Source organism: Pongo abelii, chromosome 11 (assembly GCF_028885655.2).
Source record: "Pongo abelii isolate AG06213 chromosome 11, NHGRI_mPonAbe1-v2.0_pri, whole genome shotgun sequence".
Lineage (NCBI taxonomy): Eukaryota > Metazoa > Chordata > Mammalia > Primates > Hominidae > Pongo > Pongo abelii.
The window spans coordinates 55,139,728-55,160,641 of record NC_071996.2 but is presented as its reverse complement, the minus strand read 5'-3'; the positions used below and the strand labels follow the sequence as shown (position 1 = coordinate 55,160,641).

At 38.2% G+C, this 20,914-nt stretch overlaps 2 protein-coding genes across 16 annotated transcripts in view; one reads left to right on the top strand and one right to left on the bottom strand.

Annotated features, from left to right (window-relative positions):
* ARL6IP6 (ADP ribosylation factor like GTPase 6 interacting protein 6) overlaps positions 1-17,484 on the bottom strand; it is a 42,917-nt gene extending 25,433 nt beyond the window's left edge. For 4 of the 6 annotated variants that reach the window (XM_024243825.3, XM_002812485.5, XM_063712806.1 and 1 more), the window contains exons 1-3: positions 16,577-17,484; positions 14,941-14,994; positions 348-480 (exon numbers count right to left, since the gene is read on the bottom strand). In XM_024243825.3, the coding sequence (XP_024099593.3) occupies positions 348-480; positions 14,941-14,994; positions 16,577-16,976 (587 nt within the window). In that variant the 5' untranslated portion in view covers positions 16,977-17,484. Of the gene's footprint in view, positions 1-347; positions 481-14,940; positions 14,995-16,103 lie in introns of all 6 variants that reach the window. The other 2 variants (XM_024243827.3, XM_063712807.1) reach the window with 1 other exon arrangement.
* A 207-nt stretch (positions 17,485-17,691) lies between these two features.
* Positions 17,692-20,914, top strand: part of PRPF40A (pre-mRNA processing factor 40 homolog A) — a 61,862-nt gene continuing 58,639 nt past the window's right edge. For 4 of the 10 annotated variants that reach the window (XM_024243823.3, XM_054548883.2, XM_009237714.4 and 1 more), the window contains exons 1-2: positions 17,980-18,255; positions 19,487-19,618. In XM_024243823.3, coding sequence (XP_024099591.1) covers positions 17,980-18,255; positions 19,487-19,618 — 408 coding nt within the window. Of the gene's footprint in view, positions 17,778-17,979; positions 18,382-19,486; positions 19,619-20,914 lie in introns of those variants that run through there. The other 6 variants (XM_054548882.2, XM_054548881.2, XM_009237711.4 and 3 more) reach the window with 2 other exon arrangements.

The window sequence follows — 20,914 nt, the reverse complement described above, 5'->3', positions numbered from 1 at the left end:
AACCTAGTAAAACTTTCAAATTGTTGGCATTAATTTTGCCTTTATAAACTGTTTTAAATCAAATTCTATTCCAAAAGGACAAATAGCCATCAAAGGTTCTTAGTTCTGAGATAAGCCCCTGAATTTCAGTTTTTAGAAAACAAAGCATTATCTAGATATAGAATTTTAAATATTATTCTCATGTATCTAAAGGCTGAGCCTACAAGCTGAAAAGTCCTATGTTATTAGTGCTTTATAAAGACTGAAGCCTCAACATATCTCACAATCAGCCTCTTGCTTCTGTGTATTTTAGTATTTTCAAGAGTTGAAATGCATTTAAAAAATAAACAGGAAACAGGAATACTTACTTGAACCTGGCAGGTGAAAGAGGAGTAGGAGGAAACATTCCTGGTTCAAAAGAATCAAAGTAAGTCACTGTCCAAGAAAAGCTGCAACAGGAGAATCCAGCAGTTAGGGATATCATAAGTAGAGTCCAGAATCCTTAACAGGAAAAGAGAGGGGAAAAAGTAAATTATTAACACCAAAACAATTTAAATTAAACCAGTATTCTCATGTTCAGATCATGTATATTTCTCATCTTCTAAATTATATGGACCTGATATTTTAAGAGATTTGAACTTATTGCAAGCTAACTTATGTAGAAATAACTGTACGTTATTAAAGCACAACTAGAAGTCATATCATTGAATATTTTAATTAAATGATAATACGTGGGAAAAAAGGGTAAATTCAACAAGAACATAACATCTTCAGTTTTATAAAATTCAACTATAGAAAACACGGTCAAAACATTTCACAAGACTCTTAAGATGTCTTGAGGCCAGACAAGGTGGCTCATGCCTGCAATCACAGTGTTTTGGGAGACTGAGGTAGGAGGATGGTTTGGGGCCAGGAGTTTGAGGTTGCAGTATGCCTCGACTGCACCACCGCACTCCAGCCTGGGAGACAGAGTGAAATCCTGCTTCGAAAAAGAAAAAAAGTTCAAGTCATCAGATTTTTCATTTAATTTCATAAATCATACCTTGCTATCTTTATTATTTACTACTAAGTGATTCCTTTCATTCCACGCCATGCACTTTCGAAACATGCCTCAATTTGGGGTATCTCCTCTTTACAGTTTTCTTATGAACATTATAAACCTATTCTGATTCTTTAACCTTGCTCAGTATATGAACAAAAGTTGACTCCTGATTTACAAATGTGTGGGACCTTAGATTTTATTCGCACTGAGTTTGGAACTGTATTTTCTCACAGAAGTCAAGTCAAAAGAACAATATTATAATGGACTTAAGGAAAAACGGTTGAGAAGAAGGAGGCATAAAGGGAAAAGAAAGGAGTAAGCTAATTTAAAGGTTTTTAGATACTATTCATAACCCATTAATAATAATAAAAGGATAATGACTTGTTCTTGTGGTTATAGGAAGACAGGAAATACTGATATTTAAGCGGCCAACTCCCTTTAGTAAGAAGTACAGCTTTATTTTGATGTAAAGTTTTCAAAAATTTTATAAATTAACTCACTTACCCACTCAATCTATATTGAGGGGCTAACTATGTGTTGGTTATTGTGCTAGGTAATGGGGATATAGGGGTGAGCAAAATAAAAAAGACTGCTGTCTTCATGAAGTAATTCTAGTGGGATAGAAAGATAATAAAACATGTAAGCAAATTAACAAGATAACTATATATTGTGATAACTATTTTGAATAAATAAGACGTTACCACTTTAAGGAGGTAACATCAGAATTCAGATTGAAAATGTGAGTATATTTTTCTTGGAAGAATAATAGTTAATTCTAAAATTCACATGAAATAATAAGCAAAAACAGAGACTAGTCCAACCAAATACTGAAATATTATAGGAACTGAATACCTAAAACAGTGTGTACTGATACACAAATAGATGACAGGGCCAGGTGTGGTGGCTCACGCCTGTAATCCCAGCACTTTGGGAGGCTGAAGCAAGAGAATTACTTGAGGCCAAGAGTTTGAGACCAATCTGGCCAACATGGTGAAACCACCTCTACTAAAAATACAAAAATTAGCTGGGCATGGTGGTACATGACTGTAATCCCAGCTACTTGGGAGACTGAGGCAGGAAAATCTCTTGAACCCAGAGGTAGAGGTTACAGCGAGCCGAGATAGCACCACTGCACTCCAGCCTGGGCAACAGACTGAGACTCTTTCTCAAAAACAAACAAACAAACAAACAAACAGAATGAAGCAGAATACAAGACTTGGAAGAAGGCGGAAGGCCCAAATAGATTAATTAAAAATGTTACTAATTAAATGGGGTGACCACTTACAAAAAGGAAAAGAAGTTAGATCCATACCAGATACCCTATACCAGACTAAATTCTAAAATGTACCAAATAATCTAAATATAAAGTTGTAGAAGGAATCACTGGAAAAACTGGAAAAGTTATTTATAGCCTTGGAGAGATAAAGACCTTTCTAATCATGATACAAAAATTCAAGACTCATATAAGACACAGAATTTCAACTGTATACAGTCAGCCCTTCCTATCCACAAGTTCCGTATCTGGAATTCAACCAACCTTGGATGAAAAATATTTGGAAAAAAAATAAAAGTAACAATACAACAATAAAAATAATGCCAATCAAAACCAATACGGTATAACAACTATTTACATAACATTTATATTATATTAGGTATTACAGAGAGTAAATGGGAGGATGTGCATAGTTCATATACAAATACTATCCAATTTCATATAAAGGACTTGAAGATCCAGATTTTGGTATCCAGAGGGGGTCCTGGAACCAATTCCTCATGGATACTGAGGGACAACTGTATATAGGTAAACACACATACTACTATATATGCATAGCCAAATAAAATGTCAAATTGAATGACAAAAAATTTTTAAATAAAACATACCTTTGCAACTTACAGCATAAGGGAAAATTTCCTGTTAATACAGATAATTCCTAGAAGCCAATAAAAAAAAAGACCAGCAACCCAAAATCCAAATATAAAGTTAAATGCAATTGCAGAATAAAAACTATAAATGTTAAAACATGAACAGATGCTCAATTCAATACCATTAATAATCAGAGAAATTAAGTATCATTTTTTCATCAACTGACAAAAATCAAAAAGTTGGATAACATTCTCTGATGCTGAGGCTGTGAATAAACAGAAACTCTTCATGCATGGCTGTTTTGGAGAGTAAACTGTTATAATTTCTATGGAGAGCAGTTTGGCAGTATCTGTTAAAATGATGCACGTATATGTTCTTTACTCCAGTAATTTTATGTCTTTAGGACAATAGATCTCTGTATAATATACAATTTTATATATACATACGTTTGTATATTATACAAACCTGTATAAAATGATGTATATACAAGATTGTTCTCTGTAGCTTTGTTTGTGAAAACATAGATTGGAAACAACCTAAATAATCAGTAATGAAGGTAAAGGATTGGTTAATTAAGTACATCCATACAATAGAATACTATGCAGCTATAAAAATGAATGAGGAAGCTCTTTAGGTACTGATATGGGAAGATCCTGAAAATATACTGGTGAGCTGAAAAACTGAAAGTTCAGAACAGCTCTATGCATTTGTATAAATAAGGGGAAAATATGTATTATACACATACATATATGCATATGTTGTATATATGAAGAAATGTATATTGTACTTATATATTTTTAAAAATTTCTGGAAGGATGTAAGAATTTAACATTGGTTCTCTGAGGAGGGAGGAAAGAGTGGTTGGGAGAAAACAGTAAGCCTTTTCAGTCTATACTCTTTTATACCTTTTGAATTTTGACCCATATGACTATTCTACCTATTCAAAATAGAACTAAGTAAACTTGTAAAAAAAAAAAAAAAATTCAGTCAGGTAGTACTTTTTGAACAGAGGAGCAGCAGGGAGGTCGTATCAGAATCTTTGTGGACTCATTTTTAAACTGCGTCTTTAAAACAGGTTTTTGAGAGTGTGTTCCATGCCTCAAGAATACAGGAAGAGTTGAGAACACTAGCAGGTGACTTTTCAATTATCAAATTTCCTGACTATACAAAATTATCCACCAGTCTTATTTTAGCAAGCAGGTAAAAAGTACATGCAATAGACTGTTTGTAAATCTTGTGAAGCTCAGTAACAGACTGAAAAAACTGTTAAAGTACAGATTCAGAAGAATTATTAATAGAAAGTGTGGTAAATTATTTCTCCTGATAGTTCCCTCCTCCCATCTCCCACCTGTTAAAGAGCTAATGGGCTCTGTGTTCATTTCTCCAGAAGAGGGATGTGGCAAAGCAGAAAGAAGAAATAGCCTGTTTTTCTACTTTTACATTGCACAATATTTACGGAAACTAGTGTACAGATATAATCAGGGATAGGAGTATGGATAAACACAACATATCTTGAATGCACAGCAAAGACAATGAGTTGATTGGAGTACAGATAAAATGTTTGTGTGGAACAGGGAGAAAGAAAGTGAGGGGCTTATCAACAAGTGAGAAAGATTTCCTTAGTTAAATAAAGTATGTTGTATGCATGTTTGCACTTATGTGTGTAAATGGGTAAAGGGAGTAGTGCTACTGGGGCTTCCTGACAAAAGCATCTAGAAAAGCCCATGCAAAACCACAAAAGGAGTGTAGATGTGTACAGTATCTTGGTAGGTAAGTACAGAGCCAAGCCTGCAGATGCCTCTGCCCTAAGCCTGGCATAGAAACACCACATGGTCATGTGGCTGGAAGTTGCCACATCTGAAAGACCATCCTGACCACAATAAAAGATACTTCAATACTCACTACAGCAAATGTCCTGAGGATTAGTCTGCACCTTCACCCCAATATCCTGGCACAGTATCCACCTCTAGCACCTCAACCCAACCTGGAATTGGGTGAACAGAACCTTAGAATAACCTTCCTACCAATCCATCTGGATAGAGGGTCAAAAAAAAAAATTACAAGATTTAGTCTACAACTACAACTTAGGGGTTGCTATACTGCCAAATAGCTGTTATTTGCTATTTTTAGATGACTATGTCTAAAGAGGGGAGAAAATTAACAAATCTAAAGAGGGGAGAAAATAATTGACAAGTTTACTCAAAGTTTAACATACTTCTCCACAACAAAGATGATAGTTAAGAAAAATAAAGTGTTTGGGGACTGCTATAGAACGATGAAACTTCTAGATAAGTGAGGAAAGACACAAAGTAACATAAAAATAATCAAATGTGAGGCTTTCTAAAGCCTGTTGAACTTTTTCACTTTAGTGCTTTAATAGGGTACCTGTCAAATTTAATACAAGAATATTCTTGAGTTTTTCCAAAATTACTATTCCACAATCTAAGTACTTACTTCGCATTCAGCATTTTAATTATTTTATGTTCATTTTAAACTAATCAGAAGCTGCATCATGGGTAAGTCAGGTCACAATGATGGGGTAAAAAAAAGTACAATGCAATATTGTGGTCTAGAAGTGTTTATGATTCGGGAAATTACCTAATTCATTTGCAAATAAGCAGAAAAGCCATAGAAAATGGTAACTCCCCAACAACTAAATTTTTTACAAGTCAGTACCTGCAGAATCCTCATGCTAAAATTTTGTTTTATAAGCCCATTTTAGAAAGAATTAACAACTTTAAAAAGGATATAAAAATGAAAGCATGTTAAATGAAATTCTTCCTTCCTCAGTTTGCCAATTTCACTCCTAAAAGTGATCAGATCAGCTAAGAGTCTGGTGTGCATCTTTCCAAAAATTATATACATATCTAGGTAATACAGGTACATATATGAAGCTAGTTATATATAAAACGTATATATATCTTCTCAGATTATTTTCCACAAGTGAGATTCTCACCAGAAAAATGGTTCTGCATTTTGCTTTTTTCACATATTCTGGAGACCTTTTGTATCAGTACCCACAGCCACAGTTCTGTTGTGTGTGTGTGTTTTTTTTTAATTCTAGTTTTTCTCTATTACAAACAATGCTACAAGGAACATTCTTGTATTTAAGGGTACAGTTGTATAAGGACATAGATGTTACAGATTTCCAGAATAACTGCTGCCAAAGGTTGCAGGCTTTTAAATAAATACACATATCCTTCATTCTTCTCTATAGCTCAATATTCATCAGTTGATGAAATGATGTGCGTGCATATATGTGTGTATATACACACACACACACACACACACATATATACAGACAAAGTCTGGCTCTGCCACCCAGGCAACCTCCACCTCCTGGGTTCAAGCAATTCTCTGGCACAGCCTCCCGAGTAGCTGGGATTACAGGCACCCGCCACCACACCCAGCTAATTCTTGTATTTTTAGTAGAGACAGGGTTTCACCATCTTGACTAGGCTGGTCTTGAACTTCTGACTTCGTGTTCCACCTGCCTCAGCCTCCCAAAGTTCTGGGATTACAGGCGTGAGCACCTGTGCCCAGCCAAAGTGATGTATATTAATTTTTTTTTTTTTTGAGAAGGAATCTTGCTGTGTTGTCAGGCTGAGTGCAGTGGTACGATCTCGGCTCACTGCAACCTCCGCCTCCCAGGTTCAAGCGGTTCTCCTGCCTCAGCCTCCAGAGTAGCTGGACTACAGGTGTGCACCACCACATTCAGCTAATTTCTGTACTTTTAGTAGAGACGAGGTTTCACCATGTTGGCCAGGCTGGTCTTGATCTCTTGACCTCATGATCCGCCTGCCTCAGGCTCTCAAAGTTCTGGGATTTCAGTCAGAAGCCACCACGTCTGGCCAATGAAATGATGTATACTAATCTTTTCCATCAATTGAAACCTCTTAGACTGTTTTCATCCAAAGCAAAAACAGGGATGGGTAGGAATTTCCTATCCCAATCCCTTTGCTGGAATTTTATACACACCTATCTAAGGGTAAATTTGTTTTGGCTTATTTTTGAAAATAAGCTATTCTGGTGTCAGGGAGTAGTTACTCTTCTAAAAACATGCTGGCAACTTTATTTCTATAAAACCTTCCAGCAAAAGAGGCTGTTATATGCTCTAAATATTTTCATTTTGTTTAACAGTTTAAGCTTACGGGGATGAGGCAACTTTCAAGAAGTTTTATGAAGTCAGATGCAGAGGCACCAATTTACACATATTATATATAATCAGAATACACCAGAAAAAAAACAAAACTCCCATGGTTCCTATACTAGGGAAAGGTTTCTTATTAAATAAGTGTTAGGCAATCAATTGCACATACTTCATAAAACTTCATAAGTAAACAATGGGATTAAATGTGACTGTATACTAGTAATTTCCAAGTCCTGGGTAAGTGCTTCTGACATTTGAAATGTTTAAATAAACTGGTATACTTATATTATGAAATACAATGCAGTCATGAAAAAATGAGGTAGATCTATGTATACTGATACAGAATATACTCCAAAAGGCACTTTAACAAGGCTGAAAAATATACATGATTCCAATTATATTTTTTCTATAACAGTGAAAAAAACGTGTATTTTAAATGACTATACATATGTAAATAAAGAGAAAAAGATGTAAAAAGACACACAGGTCGATCGGTGAAAACCTTTGCTTTAATTGTCGGAATCTTTCCTGGTGAGATTAAATTACTTACGAAACTAATGCATTTTATGATACTCACAATGAAAATACAATACACTCCTGCACTGTTTGATGACAGGGATGTGTTCTGAGAAATGCATCATTAGGTGATTTTGTTGTTGTTCGTACATCACAAGAGCGTACTTACAAAAACCTAGATGTATAGCCTACTACACACCTATAAGCTATACAGTTATAGCCTATTATTCCAATGCTACGAACCTGTGCAGCATGTTACTATACCAAATACTGCAGGCGACTGTAATACAACAATAAGTACTTGTGTATCTGAACATACTTAAATATAGAAAAGGTACAGTAAAAATACAGTATAAAAGATAAAATATGGTACACCTGTATAGGGTACTTACAATGAATGCAGGTTACAGGACAAGGAGTTGCTCTGGGTCAATCAGTGAGCGAGTGACTGATGAGTGAAGGTGAAGGCCAAGGACACTACTGTCCACTACACTAGACTATTATAAACACTGTACACTTAGGTTACACTAAATTAAAAAATTTTTCTCTTCATTAATAAATTAACCTTAGCTTCCTGTAACTTTCTTACTTTATAAACTTTAAAATTTAACTTTACCCTTTTCTACTAACAGTTTAAAACAAAAGGACACTGTACAGCTGTGCAAAAATGTTTTTTCTTTATACCATTACTCTATAAGCTTCTATTTTTAATTTTTTAGTTTTTAAACTTCTTTGCTGAAATCTAAGACACATACACATTAGCCTAGGCCTACATAGGGTCAAGATAATATCACTGTTTTTCACTGTCACATCTTTTTCCACTGAAAGGTCTTCAAGGGCAACAACATGCATGAAACTGTCATCTCCTATGACAACAATGCCTTCTTCTGGGATACCTCCTGAAGGGCCTGCCTGAGGCTGTTTTACAGTTAACTTTTTTTAAGCAGAAGGAATATAATCTAAAACAATAAGAAGCATAGTAAATACACAAACCAGTAACATAATTGTTTATCAAGTATTATGTTATGTACTGCATGTAATTGTGTTATTTTTTTTATGACTGGAAGGTTATATAAAACCAGATTGGTAATAGGTTGGTTTATACCAGCATCAACACCAACATGTGAGCAATATATTGTACTACCAAGTTAGGACAGTTGCAATGCCACTAAATAGGAGTTTTTCAGCCCCACTGTAATCTTATGGGAGCACCATCATACAGGCATATATGCAGACCACTGTTGACCAAAATGGTATGTGGTGTATGGCTGTACTTAGGTAACTTTAAAAGTTGTAAAAACTATTACCAGCTGGCTACTAATAAAACTTAGATGTATCATATGCATGAAACTAACCAACAATTTTTAAATGTTTATGTAAGCAAATGTTTTCAACTTTATTAGATTCTATAGTTTTCTAACTTGAGAGGATGACCATTATTTTAAATAATTTGGTATCCTCTCTAAATCACATTCTATAGATAGCTCAAGTCTTTAAATCCCTAGAGCAAAGTGTCTCTCTACACGTCAAGGCACAAGTGCAGGAGCAGAGGAAAGTGCTCTCTCCTCTCCTGCCAATGCAACATGAGCATAGTGGGTGCACAGAGTGCATAATAGCTGTAGCAGTTACACTGGTTAAGGCCTTCACCCAATCGCCCGACCACCTGCAACCCAGCCTGTAGCATTTCTACATTTTTCTGTTGAAACAGATGAGGAAGGTGATCCTCTGACAGATTAAGTGACTGAAATTCCAAAAATAAATAACACCTGTAGTTCCCAACGCTGGTAAATCATTAGATTCACATGGGAAAGTTAAAAAAAAAAAAAAAAACCCAACACTTTTATTACAGATCATTTCACAGAAAAAAGTTGACAGAAGTATATGATAAAACTCATATACCCATCATCCAGCTTTAAACAATTAATTCATGGGCAATCCTGTTAAATTTATATTCTCCTCTGAAGCTTGTAATCTTCAGTATAACAAGGAAAACAGTTATCACTATTTTTATTTATCATATAAGTCCAAAAAGGCTTTTTTATTTCCTTTATTTTCATGACACTTGAAGAATAATTTAGAGAGCAAAAAGACAGCGGGAAAAAAACTTTGTTAAAAATTTTCGTAAGAAATAAACACAGCAAATCCGAATTTCAATTCCCAGTTTCCCTAAAGTCAGGTACACCAAAAATGGGCATGACCTGAGTGCAAATAATTGCTTACTAACTTCATGTATGAATCTACAACATATCCATCTTGTAAATACCACTTCCAGATTTCAGATACATCTCAAATTGGTTACAGCTTGTCATTATTCCTGCTTTTTTTTTTTGCACTTGCGTCATCAAAACACAATGTTTGAAGGAATTTTTAAGCCTTTCATGGCTTATTTTGATGAAAAGAGGACAACAATCTTCTTTGCTCCATAATTTGTAACACATTTTCATTTTTAGATTACAAACAATTCAAATGGTCAACCCAATAATTCTTTTTTGCATTTTTTTTCCAAATCACCTTTGTATACACATCTGCCCTTAGCATCTGTCCACTTACAAACAGTATCAAATAAATTAGGATGCAGACCTCATAAAAGATGAAAAAAATACTTAAAGTCTTAGGAAAGTCTTACTGGAATCCTAATTCCATCATAATTATTTTATTCTTTTGAGCATAGTTGAGAATTGATGAGTAATACTAAAATAATGAAATAGGAGAATGTTTTGAGAAAGAACAATATGTGACCACTAAAATCCCAAAACGTATTTCAAATTTAAAAAAATGTCCAATAGACCAACGTGGTAGTTTCAAGATCAAATAAACTTTGTGAGAAATACAGCTCAGTTTTCTTTATTCTTTTGAAGATCCCTAAGAAAGAATAAGTCATAAAATTTCAATTCTTACAAACAGAACTGCTCGAAATAATTCAGAAATGAAAAATGGTCCAATGAACCCTGATTGTACAGTGTACACTGACACATACAGCCAATTAAGTTACTTCGATTCAGTAGATAATTATAGGGTCTGAGATTCTGTAAAAGCAAAAAAAGAAAATCTCCAGGGTCTTTTTTTGTTTGTTTGTTTTTTTAATGTCAGGTTTGGGAACTACTAGGCCAGTGGTGTTCTAAGTATATATAGCCCCCTAACTAGCAGCATGCAGAGCATCAACTCAAAACTTGTCAGAAATGAAAATTCTTGGGCTCCATCTCACACTACTGAGTCAGATATTCTGCACCATGTGAAGAGCAACAAAATTTATCTTTCAGGTGATTCTGATGCCAGCTAACTTTTGACTTCATTAGCCTAAGAAACGTCCCTCCCAACCACCAAAGTTGGACTACAGAGTACCACACAATGTCAACCCGATTTATTGAGATGTAGGGGTCCTAATGTCTGGTTCTTATTACTGCTTTTATGTGTTAAGAAGAGTCCTGTAATAATTTCATGACTAATAATTTAGCTGCACATGGCTAATTCTTGCTGATAACCTATTCTTTTTCTGCCTTGCTATACTACCTAGACTATCTATGGTATAAAAATTATAATACATACTTTCTTGAGTTTTGGTTTAGAAGAAAATAACATTGATGGATACAGAGTAGTTGAGAATACTAGAGGAAATAACACACAAATTAATGGTTTTTGGCATACTGTAAAAGTGCAATAAATGGTATTATTGTTAATTACCGAAACATATTATTCTCTAAACTTAAATTTGTGCTTTCCCTTAAAGTTTTTCTTATTGCAAGTTACACTTGTACATTGTAGAAAATAAAAATAATAAATACAACCAATCAATTCGGAAACCCAGATAAACTAACATTTTCATTACATCCTTCCAGTCCTTTGTGGCTTTCTCTTTTTTTTTTTTTGGCCTTAGTCATCATTTCTTAAATAATACAAATAGATAATACAATTTTACAAAAATTGTGTTACAGAATAGGATATTTGTGACTTTTTAGATGAAATATTAGAGCTACCCCACCCAGCCACAGATAGCACTGTAACATTTTCTTAATAGAGTATAGGTTCAAATTATAAAGTCCACACACTGCCTAAAAAGTTCAAGCTCAGAGTTTCAATCAATTTTCATTGTAAGGATGAAACTGAGTTTTATTCAACTTGTGTCTTTTTAAGAGAATGGGCCACCTCCAACATATCCTTTCTCTTGGACATTTTTTAACAGTTCTAATGTTCTGTATCATGAAATCATGATGGCCAAAACAAAATCTACAGGTGCTTTTAAAAAATCAAGTCCCCAAGTGATTGTTACCCATACCAAAATGAGAATTGCTGCTATAATCTGTTCTTACTGACTGCCATGCCAATCTTGGACTAGGATTAAATTGCAATTAAATTCTGCAGTGTACAAAAGTTTTGTCAGTCTGTCTAGAAAAAGGAAGAGAACTCTTTCATGGTAGAGCAGTTACTGTGCTCACGTTGCTTTTTCTAAAAACCAACCTACTTTCAAACAAAGAATTAAGGCAATTTGCAGTAAATTTTAAATATGAGTCATGGAAATATTAAGATAATAGCATGTATGGGCAATAATAAGTATGCCAAAAAATAAAGAGTAATATACAAAACAATCAAACATTATTACATTTGGCTATGAGGTTCCTAATAAACAGGGCAAAATAAACAGTGAAATATAGTAAAATCATTATCATCTGATAAAAGGCTGCATGGTACTTTTCCCAAATGTAATGGATGACTTCAACAACATTTTCTTATTAAATATTTCAAATTGTTTCTTCATGTGAAAACTGTCTTATTAACCGTAAAAAGGATGTAACTTCATAGGCATCTCCTCAGGGGTAAACTAATGAGGCAATTTTTCTTGATATCTAAGTTGATCAACCCAGCGTTGATTTAGATGGAAGTCAAGTTTGAGAGAACCATCCTACGTTTTCAGCTATCAATTATCTCAAGAGGAGTTTTAACCAGAGGACAGTAGTCAATTCAAAACATTCTGTAAACAGGCTAACTTGTATTTTTCTTGAAAACAGTAGAGAATTGCAGCTTAGAAAAAAAGGCAGGTGTTACCACAGTCACCTCAATCTTTTGTTTTGTTTTGTTTTGTTTTGAGTCGGAGTCTTGCTCTGTCGCTGAGGATGGAATGCAGTGGCGCAATCTTGGCTCACTGCAACCTCCACCTCCCCGGTTCAAGTGATTCTCCTGCCTCAGCCTTCCGAGTAGCTGGGATTACAGGCCTGTGCCACCATGCCCAGCTAATTTTGTTTTTGTATTTTTAGTAGAGGCGGGGGTTTCACCATGTTGTCCAGGCCGGTCTCGAACTCCTGACCTCAAGTGATCCGCCTGCCTCGGCCTCCCAAAGTGTTGGGATTACAGGCGTGAGCCACCACGCGCGGCCGGTCACCTCAATCTTATAAGAGCTTAATCATCTTGGCCCTGTTTCATTGAAACAGATTGTTAAGAATCCTCTTCTGGTAGAGACGACTATTCTCTATCCATATGTTATAATACATATATCTGCTATAACTATTCTTTAAAATTAACCCCCAGGAAACTGATTGAATTAGCCCATTAAATGATATTAACTATTTTTATTCTCCAACTGACCACTGGAGCTCATCTGACCATTGGTTCAAAATAATGAGCTTTGTTTTGGCATAGCTGTTGGGTTTTTTTCACCATAAAGATACAACACTTTTTGCTCATTCCTGACTCTTGACAATAAATTCATGCCATTAGCAAAATCTTAATGATTTTCCTATTTGCTGTAAAAATATTAAGTATCTATCATGCATACCTAAAAGCAATACAGGAGTATTTAACACTAAGTGGAAAAGGAAGCAGGACCATGTCAAAAGACCTATCACATTCCTTTTGATATTGAGCAAGCCATTCCTTCAGATAACAACTGCCACTCATTCTACTCCTAAATGAGAAATCAGGACAACTTTTAAACAGCAAAAGGTTTAGAATTCATGCCTAGTTCATAAGATTCTGTTTCCACTGCATCAAGAGGTGACAGATCAATAAAAGCTCTGAGAAGCCTAATAATCTTGGCTTATTTCTAGAGATAAAACAATGTAAAAACATACACTGATAAAATGAGTAACTTAAAAGTATGTTTTCTCATGCAAGAAGTTGACAAGAACAGACAAAAGTTTCCATGCAATATCTAAGAAACCAACTTTGCAATCTGAAGATAGTTCATGTTTCCCCTTCTGCCAAAATAAGGTACACTATACTCAGTGTCACCATAAGGGTGATTAGCCATAAAGTGGTAGATTAGAGAGTTTAGGAAAGAATGGGAGAGGGGAGGACATGTGTCATAGTATCTCAACCACCTATCTACAGTGATCAAATCAAATGATTTAATTTAAAGTAATCACATCAAATGACTTGATTTATTTGATCGAATGTAGAGTGATTAAGTTTGATCTCCCCTCCCCAATTTAGAGTGATCAAAGCAAATAGGAGTAAAATATGCTGGACAGGTAAAGTTTTTAACTCTTCAGAATCATTTTGATGGAGAGAAATATAGAATAACCTTTTTCACTGGAAACCTGTGAACTATAGCATTCTATAGACACTGCAGAAACTGAGGTCTGACTCTCCTAGTCATTAACCTGTGCAAGGATGGTCCAATGCTTTAAAAAAAAAAAAAAGCTGCACATAAAGATATTTGAACTTAAATTCCTCCTGAAGCCTACATAAGACATTATTTACCTTTGCTAAGTTAGTGAGGAAGTTCTTTTGTTTTTAAATTCCTGAGAAGAGTTGTGGGAAGCCTCTCCCAGAAGGTAATCAGAAAATGTTAAATATTTCTCTGGACCTGAGTCACATGCAGTTGTGTTTAAAATGTATTACTAGTGTGTGTGGTATATACACATACCAGTACCCATTAAAAAATTGTTATTGTTTCAGACAGGGTCTCACTCTGTCGCCCAGGCTGGAGTGACAATCACGGTTCACTGCAGCCTTGAACTTTCCAGCTTAAGTGATCCTCCCACATCAGCCTCCCAAGTAGCTGGGACTACAAGCATGAGTGAAACCATGCCTGGCTAATTTTGTTTATTTTTTGTAGAGACAGGGTCTCACTATGTTGCCCAGACTGGTCTCGAACTCCTGGGCTCAAGTGACTCTACTGCCTCAGCTTCCCAAAGTGTTGGGATTACAGATGTGACCACTGCACCCGGCCCCATTAAAAAATTATAGCAAACATACCATATATGTATACACATACTCCATACATATAAAGCAAATCTAATAACATTTATCACCAACATATGCAAATGAAAAACATAAGACTGAATGACTGCACATAGAAATATATTAAGTATTTTATCCCAAAGTTAGTTCAAACATGATCTGGAAACACAAAAGTGAGCTCAAAACCAAAGCAAGTGGCAATTAAGTCCATACCTAATAGTCCAGTGTCTACAACATCTTCATTTTTCAAATTCTCAGCATGCAACTCTGCAAATACAAAGAGGAACTTAGGTAGGAAAGTAATATTATAATTTGAAAAGTAACTCAAAGGCTGTGAAGGCATTGTGGAGCTGTGGAAAGTGCTCTGGAGTCACAAAGAACTGCGTTGAAATTCTGATTCAATTTACCAGCAATGTGACCTTCAGCAAGCAAATTAACGTGCTGACCACCAATGGAGCCAACAGCCATATACTGTACATAGGATGAGAGTACTGTTTATTCCCTAAGGTAGTGGTAAACACTAAAGGGCATACTAGGTGGAGTTCAGTTCCTTTCTCCATTCTTCAAAATAAGCACAGTTCAATGTCTTCTGCAATGGAATTCCACTTATCATGGTTCTGTGACTTTATGATACAAAGGCAATGTCTCCGAGCAAAAGAGAAATAAACCACCTAGGAGACAAAACTATCAGAATTGCAAAAAAGGGTAAAAAAGTGGGGAGGGGGATGATAAATGAAACATTGGCAGCCAATCATTTAAGGCTGACAATTTACACTCTATGCACATTCAAAAAAGGGTAAAAAAAGGGGGGAGGGGAATGATAAATGAAACAATGGCAGCGAATCATTTAAGACTGACAGTTTGCATTTTATGCACATTCAGTTTACCATTTTATGAAGAGGTAAAACCCACATCAACTGGCCAAAGTGTCTTCTGTATGAAAATCAAGCATTGTAAGGTTTTAGATGTCATGCCATCTGCAGCCCACTAAATGCTGGGAAGCAATGAGGACAAATAAAAACTGGAGTTAAACAGATTTAATTATATTCAATGAAGTACAAAAATAGCACTTCAGTGACAATGTTTTGGGTGCTTTTCATACAACAAAGTTCTTTTGGTTTTTTTTCAGTACCTTGGCAAAGGTCACTAACTAGTGAGAATGGAAATTTAAACCTTACTTCTTTCCACTATAATATACACTAGCCAACTAAATTATACAACCGTATGCCTTGCAATAAACTTTCAACCGGCCAATATTTCAACTTCAGACAGAAAAATAAAATTATTAGAGGAAGAGTGGACTATACTTCCTGCAACAGAACTCCGTGCACTACACCTGGATACAAACTTAAAAACTGAGAGGCTAATTATTTTACCTATAAAAGTAGAAATTTGGACTATGCGATGAAAATCTTTGTCCCTCAGGATTCTGTGTAGAGGAATTGGTGGACAGCACATCTTTATTCGTGGATGAAGGCCATTGAACATAGCCTATTGCAATTATGTGCACTTTTCACTGTCTCCTTTTAATGGTGGGTGTTTCGCACTTTGTTTAATCTTGACAATATTTCATCCCCCGTGCTCAAGGACTTGAAGATATTTCTTCAAGAGTACCCATTTAATCAAAAGATCCTTTTTAAAAATGCATCTCCTGATCATGGATCAGGACGCTCCACTTAAAAAAGGCAAAGGGCTGGAGAGCAAAGTAAGATGCAAACGAGGACTGGGTGAAAGCACCTGCCAGTCTGCGGGCTTAGTCAGCGCGAGGGAAAAGAGATGGGTGGAGGCGAGAGCCACACCCTGGCTCAACTTTACTCTGGACAGACTTTCAAGGCCTCGGCTTCAATACCTTTAACGATCAAGTAGGCGATGGCGAGGAGGAAGGCGAGAAGGACGGCGAAGAGCAGCGAGCAGAGAATAGAGAGGACCTGGACCGGCCACCGCCGATGCTGGGCTCTGCTGCCCGCCGCCGCGAGAAAGATACCATTGCGCTTATCGGGCAGAACAGGCGACCCGTCCCCGTCCGGCGGGAGCACCGAGCCCTTTCTGGGCTCTGACCACGCCCCAGCCGAGAACTCCGCCCGCAGGTCGCGGGCCACTTGGTCGCATCCCTCCTCCTCGTCGACTTCGCCTTCACCCCAGCTGTCCCCCTGGGTAAAGGAGGAATACGTTGGCCGACCCACAGGGCCCGGGGTGCCGGGACGGCGGCGCCGCAGAGCCGACCGCCAGCCGCTCTCCGCAAACGACATGGCGCGAAACACAACGAAACTCGCGGAGAACGAGCCTCTCCCACCTGCCCCGCCCCGGGTCCGCAACAGCCAATCCGCGGCAGTGGCCGCTACCACCAGGCCTCAGAGCCCAGGGGTAAACCACGGAAAGCAAGGGTGGGAGGCGGTTGCAAAGGAAGTCGTAGGGCCAGAGGAGAGGCGGAATGCGCTTGGACCAGAGCTCGACCCCAGGGCTGTAGCCGCAAGGTGGAGCAGGAAAGCGCGCAGGGAGAAGCGGACGGAGGCCGAAGGCTGTCGAGTATCCACTTCCTGCGAAACTTCATCCCGGCCGGAGACCTCCGCCACCGCCGCGTCACCAACGGGAGCGCGCGCCCCGACAACCCCAAAGGCGCATCTTTTCGACGCCGGGTCCTAGCACCCGCTCGCGCCCTCTGAGACACATTCCCGAACCTATTTGTCTTCTCCCTTCTTCCCCACTACGCTCACACTCTTCTCCAGGTTCCCCCATTAAGGGCAGCTCTCTACCTGGCGCTCTCGCGGTGCCTTAACTGCTCACCCCCATCTCCCTTTAGTGTGGTTCTCCCCACCCGTACCACAACTTCCCTCACACTACTCGACACGCCTCCTTCCCCCTCCGCCCAGACGCGCGCTCTCCACCTGGCGCGTGCGGAGATCGAACCCTCTCCTCCGAACCCCTCCTTTCGCCTTCCCCGCCCCCTCCCCTCCGCCTCGAGCACCGCGCGCGCGCATTCGGCCCCAGCCACCGCTAACACTAGAGGCTGCTTACCCCCGCCCCCTCCACCCTACCCCTGGCGGCCTCAGGTTTGTGGGGCGTACGTAACTCGGGCGGGGAGGGTGAAGGTGGCAGACCCCCCACTGCCCCACCCCCTACGGGGTGAGGCGGTCTAAGCTCGGGAAGCTGGGACACGGTAGTCTTCCCTTCCCCTGGGGAAGTTGGTAGAGTTTTCCCGACGGAGGACTCGGCGCAGAAACTTCCTCCGTCCTCCTCCTCCTCCCCCGCCCCATGCAGGCGACGCCGAGTGAGGCTGAGGCTGGGGGCGAATCGCCGCAGAGCTGCGTGTCGGCGGCGCATTCTGATTGGACAACGGGGAAGCCCGTCAGCCTGTTGGCCCCGCTGATCCCGCCCCGTAGCGCAGGGCAGCCTTTAACCTTTAGCCCTAGTGGGCGCCAGCCACTCAGATCGCTTCTTGTTGGTATGTGTAGCGGCAGTGGCCGCCGGCGGAGCAGTCTGAGCCCGACGATGAGGCCGGGGACGGGAGCTGAGCGTGGAGGCCTCATGGTGAGTGAAATGGAGAGCCATCCTCCCTCGCAGGGTCCTGGGGACGGGGAGCGGAGATTGTCCGGCTCAAGCCTCTGCTCCGGCTCTTGGGTCTCTGCTGACGGCTTCCTGAGGAGACGGCCCTCGGTAAGGGATCAGTGGGGCAGGGGGAAGGCGGCACAATGAAAAACGGAGTGAGAGAAACAGGAAGCTTTCTCCGAAAGGAGAAGAAGATAAAAGTGGACGAAGGAAGAACTCGAGATGGTGGGATATGTTCTGAGGGAGAGAAGTGGAGGGTGGGGATGCACAAAGAGAAGGATGTGAGACCCTGGAAGTTCCCCGTGGGCTTGGCCTAGACAGATGCGTGGTGAAGGTGCTGGCTCTTGGGCGGGGTGAGCGTCTTGGAGCTTTAGGCCCGATTTTAGCTGGGAGGGGGAGGCAAGCGCTTGATACTGTAAGACTTTAAAAGCGGCTGCCAAAATTTGTTTTCATTAGTCGTCGGGGTGGTCTGCAGGGGGAACTGTTGGGACAATTGGCAGGAGATAATTAGCTTGTTTTAATTTAAAACATGGAACAATGGACTCATCGGTAAAGAAAGTAGTTGTGTTTTTAAACTGCGTTAAAAAGGATGAATTAGTTGTTTGCATTTAGTGTCCGTGAGTGACAGAACCTCAGTCTTTGAAAATGTATTTCTTGCAGAAGGAATTTTACTTGTCTTAAAGGTTATGTTAGGAAATAAGTTTGTTAGGAGTGAATTGTGCCTGGATAGCCATACTGTTTGTGTTTTATAAGACTGACTCTCACCTGAGTTAATTGGATAGAACATCTTAAAGTTTAAAATCAGTAGTGTTATAAAATAACAATAGCTGGCTATCTTTTATATCTGCATGAAATAGGAGAGTTGTTGTTTTCACCGTAACAGTTTTAAAATTAGTATTCAATGTGTATCCTCCAAGCTTAGCAAGCCAATTAGTAGCTGGTTAAGTCAGTGCTTAAAAAAAAAAGAGAGAAAACATATGATCCAGCGGTCCAGGATTCATCTTAACTTTTCCCGTTTTGTTACGGAATTTGCAATCTCGTTTTAAATACTAGCAGAATGCATTTTGTTTGAAACAAGGTATAGACTAATCCAATGATGTTATTACACATAAGCTTAATATTATGTCGCTTCAGATAACTGAGCTGTTGAAATGAGATTTTTGAGAAGCATTTAGTATTATTTGCTCATTTAAAAATGTTCACTGTTTTTCAGATGGGGCACCCTGGCATGCATTATGCCCCAATGGGAATGCACCCTATGGGTCAGAGAGCGAATATGCCTCCTGTACCTCATGGAATGATGCCGCAGATGATGCCCCCTATGGGAGGGCCACCAATGGGACAAGTAAGACTGTTTTTGTTTTATTTTGCATTTATTTATTTGTTTTTGCCTCAGGTATTCTATCAAGATTTCAAAATCTAGGTCAGTAGTTATAGCTGTTTAATGATTAGTTTATGCCCGAGTAATTTCAAATAAGCCAAATGTTAAATCATGACTAACGGAAATTTGGATAATGAAAAAGTCTTCTGAGAAATTTACTGATGACCTCAAAACTAAGAATTTTTTTCTTTATTATTTAAAAGTAAAGTGTGGATCCAGGCTTTTATTTTTAATGATTATTTTTTCAAGAATGCCAATTGAAGTTGATGGTCTAAGAGTAAATATTATCTGATACAGCAACATAACTGATTTTGGTGGACCATGTAAATAAATAGAATCTGAAAATAGCTATTGTTTTGGTTTAGAGCGAATTTTATTCCTGAAATATCTTCTTCTTTGTGTGTTGGAGGAGGGTGAGGGAGGGTGGGGAGTTTGTGCTCTATAATTCTGATTCTTCATAGGACAGTGCCAATAGGTAGTTCATTTTCCACTTACACTATTTTTTTTTAATGCTTGTTGCTTCTACACTCCTGCTTATGAGCTGTCCCTTCCATCTCTAGCATAAATTGTAAATGGACATTTTGTAGGAGTGATTTGGATCAAAAGGTTTTAATGCTGATTCAGTGATTTCGGTAGAACTGAGTTTCTAGAGAAGCATCCAAGAAAGGTAACAGGTTCAGTTACCATGAGTAATTTTGTGCTTCATGTTAAGTTCTATAATAGATCTTTAGGTGGCTGGGTTATTTCCATTTGAGTATTTCCATAAATCATCAAAAATTTAGGCTAACAAAATATTTTGGAAGCCAATTTCATGTGATCTTTTGCTAATTAGTACTGTTTGATAATTGTTTAAGCTTTCATGGTTAAAGTTATTGGTGAAATTGCAGGGGGAAAAGGAGCTTGCTATGTGTCTGTCTCTTTTTACTTAACCTTAAGAGTAGAAGGGCTTAATGTCAAGTGATTTTCCTCTTTTTTTTTTTTAATTTGGAATATTGCCCTTAATTTTGTTTAAAAAAAAAACAAAAAAAAACCTTTATTCAAAGGCACCAGCCCCAAAAGATTCTGCTTGCAGGAGTTCTTTAAATAAAAGAGCCTTTTATTCTGTTACTCTAGAATAACACAAATTTTAAAACTCTCTAGGTGATGGAGAAACAACTTTGATTCCTCTTCTGTTTCTTTCCATCTCTAAGCAGCAAGGAGCTCTTCTTGTTTTCTTGGTAGAGCTGCTCTAACTAGATAATGAGCTTTAAAAATATTTAT